General features: G+C 42.1%; 1 protein-coding gene across 6 annotated transcripts in view; it reads left to right on the plus strand.

The window, feature by feature from the left end:
* Positions 1-12,272: 12,272 nt before the first annotated feature.
* LOC124015325 (serine/threonine-protein kinase MARK1-like) overlaps positions 12,273-15,512 on the plus strand; it is a 101,373-nt gene continuing 98,133 nt past the window's right edge. For 3 of the 6 annotated variants that reach the window (XM_046330499.1, XM_046330500.1, XM_046330498.1), the window contains exon 1: positions 12,274-12,829. In XM_046330499.1, the coding sequence (XP_046186455.1) occupies positions 12,779-12,829 (51 nt within the window). In that variant the 5' untranslated portion in view covers positions 12,274-12,778. Of the gene's footprint in view, positions 12,830-15,512 lie in introns of all 6 variants that reach the window. The other 3 variants (XM_046330501.1, XM_046330502.1, XM_046330497.1) reach the window with 2 other exon arrangements.

Genomic DNA, 15,512 nt, shown 5'->3' on the forward strand with positions numbered 1-15,512 from the left:
AGTGGAAGAACAGCATCTAGTAAAGATGAGGTCGAGCGTATTGCCTGCCTTGTGAGTAGGGGGGGGAAGGTGAGAGGGTGAGGTCAAAAGAGGAGAGGAGTGGAAAGGAGGAGGCAGAGAGGAATGAGTCAAAGGTAGACGTGGGGAGGTTAAAGTCGCCCAGAACTGTGAGAGGTGAGCCGTCCTCAGGAAAGGAGCTTATCAATGCATCAAGCTCATTGATGAACTCTCCGAGGGGACCTGGAGGGCGATAAATGATAAGGATGTTAAGCTTGAAAGGGCTGGTAACTGTGACAGCATGAAATTCAAAGGAGGCGATAGACAGATGGGTAAGGGGAGAAAGAGAGAATGACCACTTGGGAGAGATAAGGATCCCGATGCCACCACCCCGCTGACCAGAAGCTCTCGGGGTGTGCGAGAACACGTGGGCGGACGAAGAGAGAGCAGTAGGAGTAGCAGTGTTGTCTGTGGTGATCCATGTTTCTGTCAGTGCCAAGAAGTCGAGGGACTGGAGGGAGGCATAGGCTGAGATGAACTCTGCCTTGTTGGCCGCAGATCGGCAGTTCCAGAGGCTACCGGAGACCTGGAACTCCACGTGGGTCGTGCGCGCTGGGACCACCAGATTAGGGTGGCAGCGGCCACGCGGTGTGGAGCGTTTGTATGGTCTGTGCAGAGAGGAGAGAACAGGGATAGACAGACACATACGTTAAGGACGACAAATAGCTGGCTAGCTAACCTCGGTAAATTAAGATAATCACTCTAAGACTACACGCTCTAAACTACACAATTATCTTGGATACGAAGACAGCAAAGACAACTATGTAGCTAGCTAACACTACACTAATCAAGTCGTTCAGTTGAGTGTAATAGTTTCTACAGTGCTGCTATTCGGTAGACGGACGTTTGCTAGCTGGCTAGCTGCTGGGCAGATAGCAGTGTAGACTACGTTAGGACGACGAAATACGAAGTTGCAATAGAAGTGCTGACTGTTTCACTTTGTTGTCCTCTTTCTTTTCCTTTTTCTTCTGTCCTTCTTTTGTCCTTATTTTGTCTTCCTTTCTTCTGTTAACTAGATATTTTTTGTTGTTATTCTTTATAAGCTAGCTAGCTTCTTCCAGGAGAGTCCCTAGCAACTGCTTAGCAACAAGTAAACAATTCTGCTAGCAATTCAGCTAGCTAAGATAACTGTACAATTTTATGAAAAATAGTTAATTTTTCAAAAGCCTGTCTTTTTTGGTTTGTTCCTGGTTTTGTCTTCTATTGAGTCTTGCAGTTTTCTCTTGATTTTTTCGATGTACTTCACTCTAAAAAAACATTTAAATCTCAATATATACAGGAGCTCATTTTTCAGCAGCTGCTCAATTTAGAACTCCGGAACACGAACAAGAAGACAAGAAGAAGACAGAAGGGACATTTTCTGCCCAGAGCCAAACGGGACATTAAGGTACAACCTCTTCAGGCGTAAAAATCTAACGTGTCTCACCCTGTTAGATATGATCAGAACAAGGTGAAGGGCCAGCGGTGGCATTATTACACTTGTGTGGCGTTTAGCTGGAGTGTGGATGGAATCAACGCTCACAACACTAGTTTTCCTTGCCTTGAAGGTACATCTTTGGTTTATTTAAAGTATAGTCATGACAGTATATGAATTAGCTTCAACATGCTATTTGAGTAAAGGTAACAGATCTGAGCTGTAGCATTGTAGGCTAGCTATAGGCCATCCTGTCATGGACAGTTTTGTACTCCTATCAAAGATGTCTGAATGTTACTGCTCCATTTGCCCATCATTCATCCAATCCTATCGCGACCTGAGCTTTTTCAATCAGAGTGGGAGAAACCTTTCTTTGTAGTGCTTTGTATTCATGTTTACAACATGCACTGATCACAACTATACCTTTTTGTATTCTAGAAGGATTGTTTTGGAGACCTGTTAACTTATTTTCGAGGTCCTGTTTTGTATGTTTTCACTGTATAGAAAGGTACTAAGCTTCTTTGATATAATTGTTTTATGTGCAAAGCATTTGAGGATGTGTGGAATAGTTCATTTGTCATTTATTGGACCAAAACATATGGAATTAAGGTTCTCCTGAAAAAAAGTGTAAGTGCCTGCAAATGAAGGACTTCAGTCTTGCTATTGTTTTAATATTTACTTTTTTACTTGAACATTTTTATACATTGCAGATTTCCCTTTTTTTATGTACAAAATGTTGTAGTAATTTGGATATTGGTTCTATTTTAAGTGTTTATACAAACATACATGCCGCTGGTCCAATAAAATCCTTTTGTTGTAAATGTACTTTTTCTGTTTGTACGCCGTTTGGGAAATATTGTGCATATAGCCATTATTAACAAATATAAGATCTCACTGGTAACATGTAGAGTTTGGCTTGAGTAAGAGTACACCTTAAACTGTTGATGGAGTTAAAAAAATTAACAAAAAATAACCCTCTGCAAGGATATTAAATCTTTGTCCAAAGTTAATATTGGTATCATCAAACTCAACAAGTCTGTATTGCTTTGTCTGAGGGTCAGTCCAGCTTGCAGAGTGGAGGATGTAGATCTGTGAATCCTAAATCCAGCATAGTGTGGCTCTGTGAACGTTGTGTGGAATGCATGCAGAGGAACACTTGACCCACGTGAATCTCAGGCAGTCTCTGGGCCAGTTCAGATAAACCCCAAACTGACTGATGAGCGCAGGCTAGCTCTCAAGAGGAAGGATAGAACTTGATCCCCCAGCCTTTGCATTTTGCGCCATGTACTCCTTCACTACTCCTCCTTCTGAGTCTGTTTAGACATCACCCCCACTGATATGGCTCTGGGTTTCTCTCCTCCAGTCCACTCTCCCTCCCAGTAACAGTGGTCCAACAGCTGCTCTTGACATAACAACCCAAAGGCATTCTGAGGTTCAACGGGAGATGTTGGTTTCCTCTGTCCTACAGTGTCAGCCGATAGGCATCCGAGGGACAGATTTCTCTATCAGACTGCTAATATAATTTGTCATAACTAAGACAGATGGGGACTATGATCTGTAACAATACATAACATTCTTTTGAAGAGTTATGCTAATTGAAATAAGTTTCCCCCCAGCTATATTAGGACAAAGTTTTGAACTCACATTTCACAAGCCCTGGTTTGTTCCAGCATCAAATGGTCCACAAGATGGAAAAATGTTAACCGTTACTGAGTTGCAAAGTTCCGCACAATGGTTTTAGAGGACTAAGACAGACAAGGCATTAAGACCAACCCTGCTGTAGCCCACATTTACTTCAGCGTCTCCAGCCTAGTGTGGATCCTCCAGCACAGCAGAGAGCAGTTGCAGTCCTAGCTGCTTTTAGCAAGCCGGTATATTTACAGTGCATTCTGAAAGTTCAGACCCCTTCACTTTTCTCACATTTTGTTATGATATAGCCTTATTCTAAAATGGATCGAATGAATCATCTACACAAAAACAGATTTGGACATTTTTGCAAATCTATTACAAATAAAAAAACATTATTTACATAAGTATTCAGACCCTTTGCTATGAGACTCAATTGACCTCCGATGCATCCTTTTTCCATTTATCTACAACTTGAGTGCAGCCCACCTGTGAAATTCAATTGATTGGACATGATTTGGAAAGGCGCACACACGTCAAAGCAAAAACCAAGCCATGGAATTATCTGTAGCTCCGAGACAGGATTGTGTCGAGGCACAGATCTGGGGAAGGATACCAAAAAATGTCTGCAGCATTGAAGGAAAAAAAGGTTTAAAAAAATAAAAAAAACTTTAGCTCCTGAATCCAGTATGTCGTAGATTAAGTTCAGTTTTCATGACTGCGGAACCAAAGCAACAGTGTCATAGCTGCATTCTAAGGGAGGAATCCTATCTGGTCTGCAGAGAGAACTTAAAGCAAGATGATTAGATTATACTCTAAATATGTTTCAGTGTAGTACTTCTTGAATTTGTGAAAGATTACAAAATTCCAGTTGAGGGGAGTATTGGATTATTTTTCAGATGGAGGTATTCGACTACCTTTGCATGTAGACATTACTTGATATTTAATTATCACGAATCTTACTTACATTGCTCTCTTGCGGAACCTGGAGACTGGTACCAGCCTTCTGTGGCCATCTTCAAATTGAATGTGTAGGGCACCTCTTCTGACATCTGCAACATGTAGAGCAGAGCACTGATATGCTTCAAGCCTGTCCCCAGAAAGAGTTTCCTGTCTCTTTTATTCTTTGAATGTGATTGAACGTGTGCCTGTTAAATGGCTTTATATGACAGTTACCTACAGAAACGGTACTGTAATGCATATTGAGATTTCAAATGGCCACACCCATATTGTTCAGGGGTACAATTCAGTATGACAGCATAATGTTCAAGATTGAATTCAGCGGAAACGGTACTGTACTGAATGACCAGTTGAAGAACGGAGTAATTATGGTGGCCTAGAGGGCGATTGTGTTTGATGTGGTGCACAAGTTTTGCGATTTCATGTCGTTCAGGAAGCTAAATTTCTAGGTATAACACTGGATGGTCAATTATCATGGTCAAATCACATTCACAAAGTTGTTGTGAAGGGTATGTCGGTTTATAAAAAGATGTTCTGCATTTTTGGCACAAATCAACTGTCTTTGTCGTCCCATCTTGATTGCTCTCCAGTAATAGGGTCAAGTGCAGCAAAGAAAGAACTAGCAAAGCTGCAGCGGGCTCAGAAGTGAGTAGCATGCCTTACCCTTAACTGCAAATACAGAACTAACAACAACATGCACATCAGTCTTTCCTGTTTGAGAGTTGACAACAGATGAACTGATTCTCCCAGTTATGAGAAATATTACTGCATAATCAAATAACATTCAGCACAGACACTCATACATAGCCTACAAAACATCCCACCAGAGGTCTCTTCACAGTCCAAGTCCAAAACAAATTCACGGCATCGCACTGTATTACACAGAGCAATGAACACATGGAACTCCCATCTCCAATTACTGAAGCAAACAGAAAAATGACCTTTTAAAAGGATTAAACAACATTTCATGGAACGACAGGTACTGTGAGGAGACATTAAATTATCTGGCAACAGCTCTGGTGGACATTCCTGCAGTCAGCATGCCAATTGCATGCTCCTTCAAAACTTGAGACATCTGTGACATTGTGTTGTGTGACAACTGCACATTTTAGTGACATGTCTCCAGTAAAAGGCACACCTGTGTAATGATTTTGATGTTTAAAGGATCGGACCTTTTTTGTTCAATTTCCGGCTAAAATGACATATCCAACTGCCTGTAGCTCAGGACCTGAAGCAAGGATATGATATTATTGATACCGTTTGGAGAATAACACAGATCTGGTAAAAGATAATACAAAAAAAGGTTCCATCTTTGAAATGCAAGAGAAAGACTATACAATAAATCTGCCACCAGATGGTAGCAGTGTGTGTGCAAAGTTTCGGACTGATCCAGTGAAGCATGACTACACTATATTTTGTATCAAGTCTGCCAGGAGTTTGCCCAAATGTGCCAAATTTGTCAATTAACACATTTAAGTACATAACTATAGAATATACAAAAATAAAATGTTTACACACTCCCAGTAATGTCATACATGATGGATAATTAGCCTCCTGACAGAAAAGACCCTAACCTTCACACATCTAGATGGCCTTGTCTGGGGCCAGAGACTGCAGGGGTTAAAACTGTAGAACCCAGTTCCTACATTTGAATATAAAAATGTATTTTTATCAAACAAAACTATCCTACATCTTGGGACCCTCAGGTTGACAAATCGGAGCAAGATTACTGAACGTAAGCAGATTGATACATTCACCTCTGAAGGTAAACTAGTTGCCGTGCTAAAAGTGTTTTGTTGTTGTGCACTCAAACAATAGCATGCAACTTTTTCAATGATATCTACTGTAAATTGGACACTGCAGTTGGATTAACAAGAATGTACGCTTCCTATCCATATAAAACAAGTCTATGTCCTGGAATGTTGGCTGTTACTTAGATCATTCTAGTCACATCAGCAACAACCGTCCCGGTTTAGGGACACCGATCTGGTAGAGAATATTATTAATCAGATTCTTGATATGCCAAACCTGTCAGGTGGATGGATTATCTTGCCAAGGGAGAAACGTTCACTAAAAGGGATGTAACCAACTTTGTGCACCAAATGAGAGAAATAAGCTTTTTGTGCGTATGGAACGTTTCTTGGATCTTTTATTTCAGCTCATGAAACATGGGACCAACACTTCACATGTTGTGTTTTTATATTTTTGTTCAGTGTAATTATCTTTAATATTTAGTTAGAGTTTTCTTCTAAACTGTGGGCAAAAATCAAGTTTTTGTATGTTACTAATTTAACAACATATATTGCAGGATAAATCAATGTTAAAGTTTACATACCTGGCCAGATTTTCTTATCAGCATGAATTACAGTGGGGAAAAAAAAGTATTTAGTCAGCCACCAATTGTGCAAGTTCTCCCACTTAAAATGATGAGAGGCCTGTAATTTCCATCATAGGTAAACTTCAACTATGACAGACAAAATGAGAGAAAAAAATCCAGAAAATCACATTGTCGGATTTTTCATGAATTTATTTGCAAATTATGGTGGAAAATAAGTATTTGGTCACCAACAAACAAGCAAGATTTCTGGCTCTCACAGACCTGTAACTTCTTCTTTAAGAGGCTCCTCTGTCCTCCACTCGTTACCTGTATTATAATGGCACCTGTTTGAACTTGGTATCAGTATAAAAGACACCTGTCCACAACCTCAAACAATCACACTCCAAACTCCACTATGGCCAAGACCAAAGAGCTGTCAAAGGACACCAGAAACAGAATTGTAGACCTGTACCAGGCTGGGAAGACTGAATCTGCAATAGGTAAGCAGCTTGGTTTGAAGAAATCAACTGTGGGAGCAATTATTAGGAAATGGAAGACATACAAGACCACTGATAATCTCCCTCGATCTGGGGCTCCACGCAAGATCTCACCCCGTGGTGTCAAAATTATCACAAGAACGGTGAGCAAAAATCCCAGAACCACACGGGGGGACCTAGTGAATGACCTGCAGAGAGCTGGGACCAAAGTAACAAAGTACCATCAGTAACACACTACGTCGCCAGGGACTCAAATCCTGCAGTGCAAGACGTGTCCCCCTGCTTAAACCAGTACATATCCAGGCCCGTCTGAAGTTTGCAAGAGAGCATTTGGATGATCCAGAAGAAGATTTGGAGAATGTCATATGGTCAGATGAAACCAAAACAGAACTTTTTGGTAAAAACTCAACTCGTCGTGTTTGGAGGACAAAGAATGCTGAGTTGCATCCAAATAACACCATACCTACTGCGAAGGATGGGGGTGGAAACATCATGCTTTGGGGCTGTTTTCTGCAAAGGGACCAGGATGACTGATCCGTGTAAAGGAAAGAGTGGGGCCATGTATCGTGAGATTTTGAGTGAAAACCTCCTTCCGTCAGCAAGGGCATTAAAGATGAAACGTGGCTGGGTCTTTCAGCATGACAATGATCCCAAACACACCGCCCGGGCAATGCCTACAGGCAGAAATTAAAACAAGAGGCTCCCACGCTGAGGTCTGTCCAATGCTGGTCAGACCAAGCTGACTCTACACTCCAAGACTGCTTCCATCACGTGGACTGGGACATGTTTCGTATTGCGTCAGATGGAAATATTGATGAATACGCTGATTCGGTGTGCGAGTTCATTAGAACGTGCGTCGAATATGTCGTTCCCATAGCAACGATAAAAACATTCCCAAACCAGAAACCGTGGATTGATGGCAGCATTCGCATGAAACTGAAAGCGGACCACTGCTTTTAATCAGGGCAAGGTGTCTGGCAACATGACTGAATACAAACAGTGCAGCTACTCCCTCCGCAAGGCTATTAAACAAGCTAAGCGTCAGTACAGAGACAAAGTGGAATCTCAATTCAATGGCTCAGACACAAGAGGCATGTGGCAGGGTCTACAGTCAATCACGGACTACAAGATGAAATCCAGCCCAGTCACGGACCAGGATGTCTTGCTCCCAGGCAGACTAAATAACTTTTTTGCCCGCTTTGAGGACAATACAGTGCCACTGACACGGCCTGCAACGAAAACATGCGGTCTCTCCTTCACTGCAGCCGAGGTGAGTAAGACATTTAAACGTGTTAACCCTCGCAAGGCTGCAGGCCCAGACGGCATCCCCAGCCGCGCCCTCAGAGCATGCGCAGACCAGCTGGCCGGTGTGTTTACGGACATATTCAATCAATCCCTATACCAGTCTGCTGTTCCCACATGCTTCAAGAGGGCCACCATTGTTCCTGTTCCCAAGAAAGCTAAGGTAACTGAGCTAAACGACTACGGCCCCGTAGCACTCACTTCCGTCATCATGAAGTGCTTTGAGAGACTAGTCAAGGACCATATCACCTCCACCCTACCTGACACCCTAGACCCACTCCAATTTGCTTACCGCCCAAATAGGTCCACAGACGATGCAATCTCAACCACACTGCACACTGCCCTAACCCACCTGGACAAGAGGAATACCTATGTGAGAATGCTGTTCATCGACTACAGCTCGGCATTCAACACCATAGTACCCTCCAAGCTCGTCATCAAGCTCGAGACCCTGGGTCTCGACCCCGCCCTGTGCAACTGGGTACTGGACTTCCTGACGGGCCGCCCCCAGGTGGTGAGGGTAGGCAACAACATCTCCTCCCCGCTGATCCTCAACACGAGGGCCCCACAAGGGTGCGTTCTGAGCCCTCTCTTGTACTCCCTGTTCACCCACGACTGCGTGGCCATGCACGCCTCCAACTCAATCATCAAGTTTGTGGACGACACAACAGTGGTAGGCTTGATTACCAACAACGACGAGACGGCCTACAGGGAGGAGGTGAGGGCCCTCGGAGTGTGGTGTCAGGAAAATAACCTCACACTCAACGTCAACAAAACTAAGGAGATGATTGTGGACTTCAGGAAACAGCAGAGGGAACACCCCCCTATCCACATCGATGGAACAGTAGTGGAGAGGGTAGCTAGTTTTAAGTTCCTCGGCATACACATCACAGACAAACTGAATTGGTCCACTCACACTGACAGCGTCGTGAAGAAGGCGCAGCAGCGCCTATTCAACCTCAGGAGGCTGAAGAAATTCGGCTTGTCACCAAAAGCACTCACAAACTTCTACAGATGCACAATCGAGAGCATCCTGGCGGGCTGTATCACCGCCTGGTACGGCAACTGCTCCGCCCTCAACTGTAAGGCTCTCCAGAGGGTAGTGAGGACTGCACAACGCATCACCGGGGGCAAACTACCTGCCCTCCAGAACACCTACACCACCCGTTGTTACAGGAAGGCCATAAAGATCATCAAGGACATCAACCACCCGAACCACTGCCTGTTCACCCCGCTATCATCCAGAAGGCGAGGTCAGTACAGGTGCATCAAAGCTGGGACCGAGAGACTGAAAAACAGCTTCTATCTCAAGGCCATCAGACTGTTAAACAGCCACCACTAACATTGAGTGGCTGCTGCCAACACAATGTCATTGACACTGACCCAACTCCAGCCATTTTAATAATGGGAATTGATGGGAAATGTAAATATATCACTAGCCACTTTAAACAATGCTACCTCATATGTTACTTACCCTACATTATTCATCTCATATGCATATGTATATACTGTACTCTACATCATCGACTGCATCCTTATGTAATACATGTATCACTAGCCACTTTAACTATGCCACTTTGTTTACTTTGTCTACACACTCATCTCATATGTATATACTGTACTCAATACCATCTACTGTATGCTGCTCTGTACCATCACTCATTCATATATCCTTATGTAATAGTAATATATGCCATTTAGCAGACGCTTTTATCCAAAGCGACTTACAGTCATGTGTGCATACATTCTACGCATGGGTGGTCCCGGGGATCGAACCCACTACCCTGGCGTTACAAGCGCCATGCTCTACCAACTGAGCTACAGAAGGACATGTTCCTTATCCCCTTACACTGTGTATAAGACAGTAGTTTTGGAATTGTTAGTTAGATTACTTGTTGGTTATCACTGCATTGTCGGAACTAGAAGCACAAGCATTTCGCTACACTCGCATTCAACATCTGCTAACCATGTGTATGTGACAAATAAAATTTGATTTGATTTGAGAATCATTTCAAGGTCCTGGAGTGGCCTAGCCAGTCTCCAGATCTCAACCCCATAGAAAATCTTTGGAGGGAGTTGAAAGTCTGTTGCCGAGCAACAGCCCCAAAACATCACTACTCTAGAGGAGATCTGCATGGAGGAATGGGCCAAAATACCAGCAACAGTGTGTGAACATTGTGAAGACTCTGTCATTGCCAACAAAGGGTATATAACAAAGTATTGAGATAAACCTTTGTTATTGACCAAATACTTATTTTCCACCATAATCTGCAAATAAATTCATTAAAAATCCTACAATATGATTTTTCTGGATTTTCTTTTCTCATTTTGTCTGTCATAGTTGAAGTGTACCCAAGATGGAAATTACAGGCCTCTCATCTTTAAGTGGGAGAACTTGCACAGTTGGTGGCTGACTAAATACTTTTTTGCCCCACTGTAGATTAGAATAAAAGTGGGGCTTTTATTGCTCATAGGCTGGGATCCGCACTACACTATGTTGCAAGAGCGCAATTTTCACTGGCTGTCCATTGGTTTCAAAGACAATGATTGATAGTCACCTTGAACTTCTTGAATTCAATCATTTACATTTACATTATTGGGTTCATATACACACTTAGATTTGTGAATAGCCACCCACAACAACCAAAATCTGTAAGGCGCAAATAGCTAAACGAGAGAGCAGCAGTGTGATTCACATCAATAGGCTATGTAGATATCAATAATAAATTATATCCGGATCGCCGTAGACTACACCACTGCTGTCATACTTTCCTCCAAGCGTTTATTACATTTCATAATCTTCGGATGCCGACAGCAGTCGCACCATTGTAAGACATAGCTTGTACTGTAGCCTACGAAAGTTTATTTGTGCTCTTTTCCCGCGATACATCAAACACATTTGGTGTGTCATCATAGTGGTCAGACTGGGTCAGGTGGAACAGATTTAAATGTGCGCCTTTTTCAATGCTGATTTCAATGTCATCGAGAAAACAGTAGTGTCAAATATTTTTTCCCCGCAAACATCCTTACTGAATTTAAACGTAATCTTCAAATTAATCATCTTGTTTTTCAAAAGTCTCAATTGATTACAATATTTATGCTGGTAACGGATTACAGTTACCGTTTTTGTAATCCCTTACATGTAACGGATTCCATGAAATCCGTTACTCCCCAGCCCCGCCTAACGTACCCTATTGCCATTCAACCAGTTTTGAAAAGAGAAAACATTCTGCTCCATTGTAAAGTGCAAGGGTGCCACACTATTTGAGCACAACTGTAAGTGTATTTCATTACCTTGCAAATCACACATTGGACCTGATATCAAATCGTGTCACATGCTTCCTAAACAACGAGATGTAAAGTAGACTAACAGTGAAATGCTGATTTATACAGGCCCTTCAAAATGCAGAGGGGGAAAAAATGAGTAACGATAACTTGCCTATGTACACGGGGTACCAGAAATGTAGCATAACATAGGATGATGACCTTGGCGGAAAGGGAATAGGGGATACCTAGTCACTTGTATAACTGAACGCTATCATATAGATTCAATCTCAGGCGTTTTAGGGTACAGCAAAGGCAAATGAACATAATCAATGCAATTCCGAATTATAAACGCTAGATGGCATTGGCACATCTAACTCGTTTTTGACATTGCAAATAATAGACGAAATTCTTAGGTATGGCTTTTTAGTTCTGTTATTGCTAAACAAGGTGATACTTTCCTTGAATTTTTAATGAATGTATACGAAGTCGATGTATTTTAACCAGGAATCAATGACCAATTCGCTTAGAAATTATGGTATGCTTACAAATACGGTACTTCGAATGTTTAGGAAGGTCATTCTTTAAATCTCGAGATGATTTACATCCCAAGAATGATGATCATGATGATGCTTTCCAAACAAGCAGTTCGCACATGCATATCCTTGGCAGCATATGTCAACAATCAAGAACCTCCTCCTGCTACCACAAATACGTCCTTTTAACCATTTTCTTCAATTCATATTAAAACCCTCCCCTCCCCTCTCCTTCCTCCCCCTCGCTTTGATCTAGGTTTCTCGATCCCTCTCTCGCCACCTGGCGTTGCTACTGTCATATGTTCTTTCGTCTTACAGCGTTGCGAATGAATACAATGTTGTTGCTTGCATGCATTCTATAAAAGATACTCCATGAACACGGGTTGTACCCGCGTAGGCTACCCTGCGCCCAAGCCTTTTGGGAGGGGAGAATGAAGTTCGCTCCTGTGTAGGGTGTTGTTTTTACTACTACTCCCCATCTCGCGTTCGTTTTCCTAGTGTGTGTCAGCATATATCAGGGTGGATCAATGCTGGATTCTTTCCTTCATACAAACTCCTATCCGTTCTTTCGGCCCGCTACACCCGCTTACCTCGTACCCGGGGGCGCATCTATCAGCATAGATAGACCTGCGCTGGTTCCGAGCGGGCCTTGACGTAGATATGCTGTAGTGTGGAATACTCCCTTTGGACGGTCGGGTAGGAAATGCCGGTGGTGTAAAAAAAAAAAAAAGTCAAATTCAAATTTTCACTCGTCGCACTGTTCTCGGCGGCTGCCAAGCTCGGGGCTTAGCGGCCTGTACACAAAATGTCGACCAGAACGCCATTACCCACAGTGAATGAGCGTGATACAGAGAATGTAAGTATCCTATGTTCCTTCTTCCCTATGGCCTATATTTTCCTAAGGACGATATTATTTTTGGCTGAGTTTGTGTGGTGATACCTTGTGAATCACAATAACGCTAACATTGGGCTTGTCTGTGTAACCTCTCGGTCAGCAAGCTAGCCGCATAGCCCACTGGGGATTTAGCTAACGTTACCCATCCTCTGCCATTGTCATTTTTTAAACATTATTGCATTTGAAATAGTTTCATCAGATCCATTTTTACGCATGCCATTGTAGGTTAAGACTACAGGTAAACATTCATATTTGTAGTAGCTAGAATTTGGCCATGTTTGCGTGGAAGACTGCGTCCTAAAATATGTGTTCTGATTGCTTTCGGTTATCTATGACTGGGAAACCGTTGCCCACAAATCAGATACAATGTTACCTTGTGTCTGCCGGTCCTCGCTGATTATTAGAGTCAAAGTTACACCGTATCTTAATTTCTGGAGGAGGCCCGTTTTGAAAATGTGCCATATCATAGGACAATTTCTATTGTTAGCTTACTGCAACATTAGATCAAGACCATGTTCAAAAGCTGTGACTCAACTTGGAGATCATGGTAGGCCTACGTGCGGGAAGAAGTCTAGCTCAGCAGGCCGTCTAAGTGCCTTGACTGATTACCGTCTGTCGTACTGTAGTTAATGACGCATTTTGCTCTGATTAAGACAATTAACATGGCTTTCAGGTAGTTGTTACAGGTAGGGCCAAGTAGTTGCATCAATTTTTTGATTTGTAATTTAATGATAGGCTAAATTACCCCCATTCATTCTTTAAGAATGTAACTCATAAATGCCTCATGAGTTTAGTTCAACTGTCTTACCCCCAAATATAAGCTTTTACTCCTGTTTGTAACAATGTCATTATGGAACTCTCATGGATGGTCAGTCTGCATCCACAAAGCTGTCTGAGTTTGAAAATTCAGATGTCAAAACGGAGGTTGTGACCAATGATGTATATAAACCCTGGATTGCAGATCCTATGTATTGGCCATTGACAGTCTTTGAAGCCACCGGTCGGCCATATTGACACTCCCTGGAAGGCGCAGTCCTCCACAGGAATGAATGGAATTCTACATTATTTCAATTAAATGTTTTTAAAGGCAAAAGTACATATATTTAACGTTTTTGATGTGGACAGTAGAATGAGTCATCTCAAAAAAATTACTTTAAGGAATGTTTTTTTTAGATTTGTATTTTTTATTTAGAAGTTTAGCTCACATAATATAATTTAAACATATGCATTAAAGTGACAGATTTTTCACCTAGTCGTCTCGGAGATTCGAACCAGCAACCTTTCCGTAACTGGCCCATCTCTCTTAATCGCTAGGTCAGGAAAGCTGCAGAAGGGCGTGCAGGTTACTATTAACTATCATTTATCAGTGCAATTTTGACGGCCAACTAAAAGCTGAAAAGTTTGAGGGCTTATCTACTGTTCCCTCTTTAGATTTTAGCTCATCTCTCTCTGGCTAACATTAGTTGTTGATCTTGTTTTTGATAGGAAACTGAGGGAGAGTGAGCCTACCTTTTTCATGGTTGTTTCATCAATAGGACTGTAAAGTTCCCAAATGTAAGAGGACTCCCGTTGTATTTATATATTTTCATAAATCCATTCAGGTGTATTTTGTGGCTTTTGGTGACTGCTTTGTAATGATCTAAAGTTGCGCTGTTGCTACTGCCTGTAAACACAGTCTGGTTCAAAGTGAATGATGGCAGGGCCATGTGGCAAATGGCTTGTTTGCATATAGGCTTAGTATAGCTATGATTGGCTATGGTGCACCGGTCTATGTAAACTACAGTCTTGGACAAGACGGATGCTTTTTTTTATTAGGTTTTAATTACTGCAGTGTTTATTAATTGTCCAAAAGCACTGCTGCTTTGATTCCTACTCTATATTTCTATAGAAATTCCTCATGCCTTTCCCATACGTCATTCCCAAACATTCTATGATGTGCTCGTTTGTCAGACAATTTAGAAAAGTCTCATTATTCCTGGAGGTGTATATGAGCAGATTTTTAACAAGATTTTATGTTGCTAAAATGCTTTCAGTTGGTCTTTAATAATGAAGCCAGTCAAGTTTTTGAACTGTGACTGAGAAAAGGGTTTGCGATTGTGCATGTTTATGAATGACTGTTGGCACCACGTGTAAAGTGTAATTCAGAGTCCACCGATGCAGAGACGTGAAAGCCTGGCGTCCCATTGTGACATAGCTACGTGCCTCTGAGACTGTCTGCAGGGGAATGCCAAGCCCGAATGCACACCTCTCAAATTCCCAACCAACGCAGCTTCGCATACTCAATTTCTATTCATCTGAATTAGAGGTCGACCAATTAATCGGTATGGCCGATTAATTAGGGCATATTTCAAGTTTTCATAACAATCGGCAATCGGTATTTTTGGGCGCCGATTTGCCGAATGTTTTTTATTTGCTTTTTTTATTATTATTTTAATTTTCTTTTTTACACACCTTTTATTTAATCTTTATTTAACTAGGCAAGTCACTTAAGAACACATTCTTATTTTCAATGACGGCCTAGGAACAGTGGGTTAACTGCAGTGGGTTAACTGCCTTGTTCAGGTGCAGAATGACAGATTTTCACCTTGTCAGCTCGGGGGAACCAATCTTGCAACCTTACAGTTAACTAGTCCAACGAAATAAC

This window comes from Oncorhynchus gorbuscha, linkage group LG26 (genome assembly GCF_021184085.1).
Source record: "Oncorhynchus gorbuscha isolate QuinsamMale2020 ecotype Even-year linkage group LG26, OgorEven_v1.0, whole genome shotgun sequence".
Lineage (NCBI taxonomy): Eukaryota > Metazoa > Chordata > Actinopteri > Salmoniformes > Salmonidae > Oncorhynchus > Oncorhynchus gorbuscha.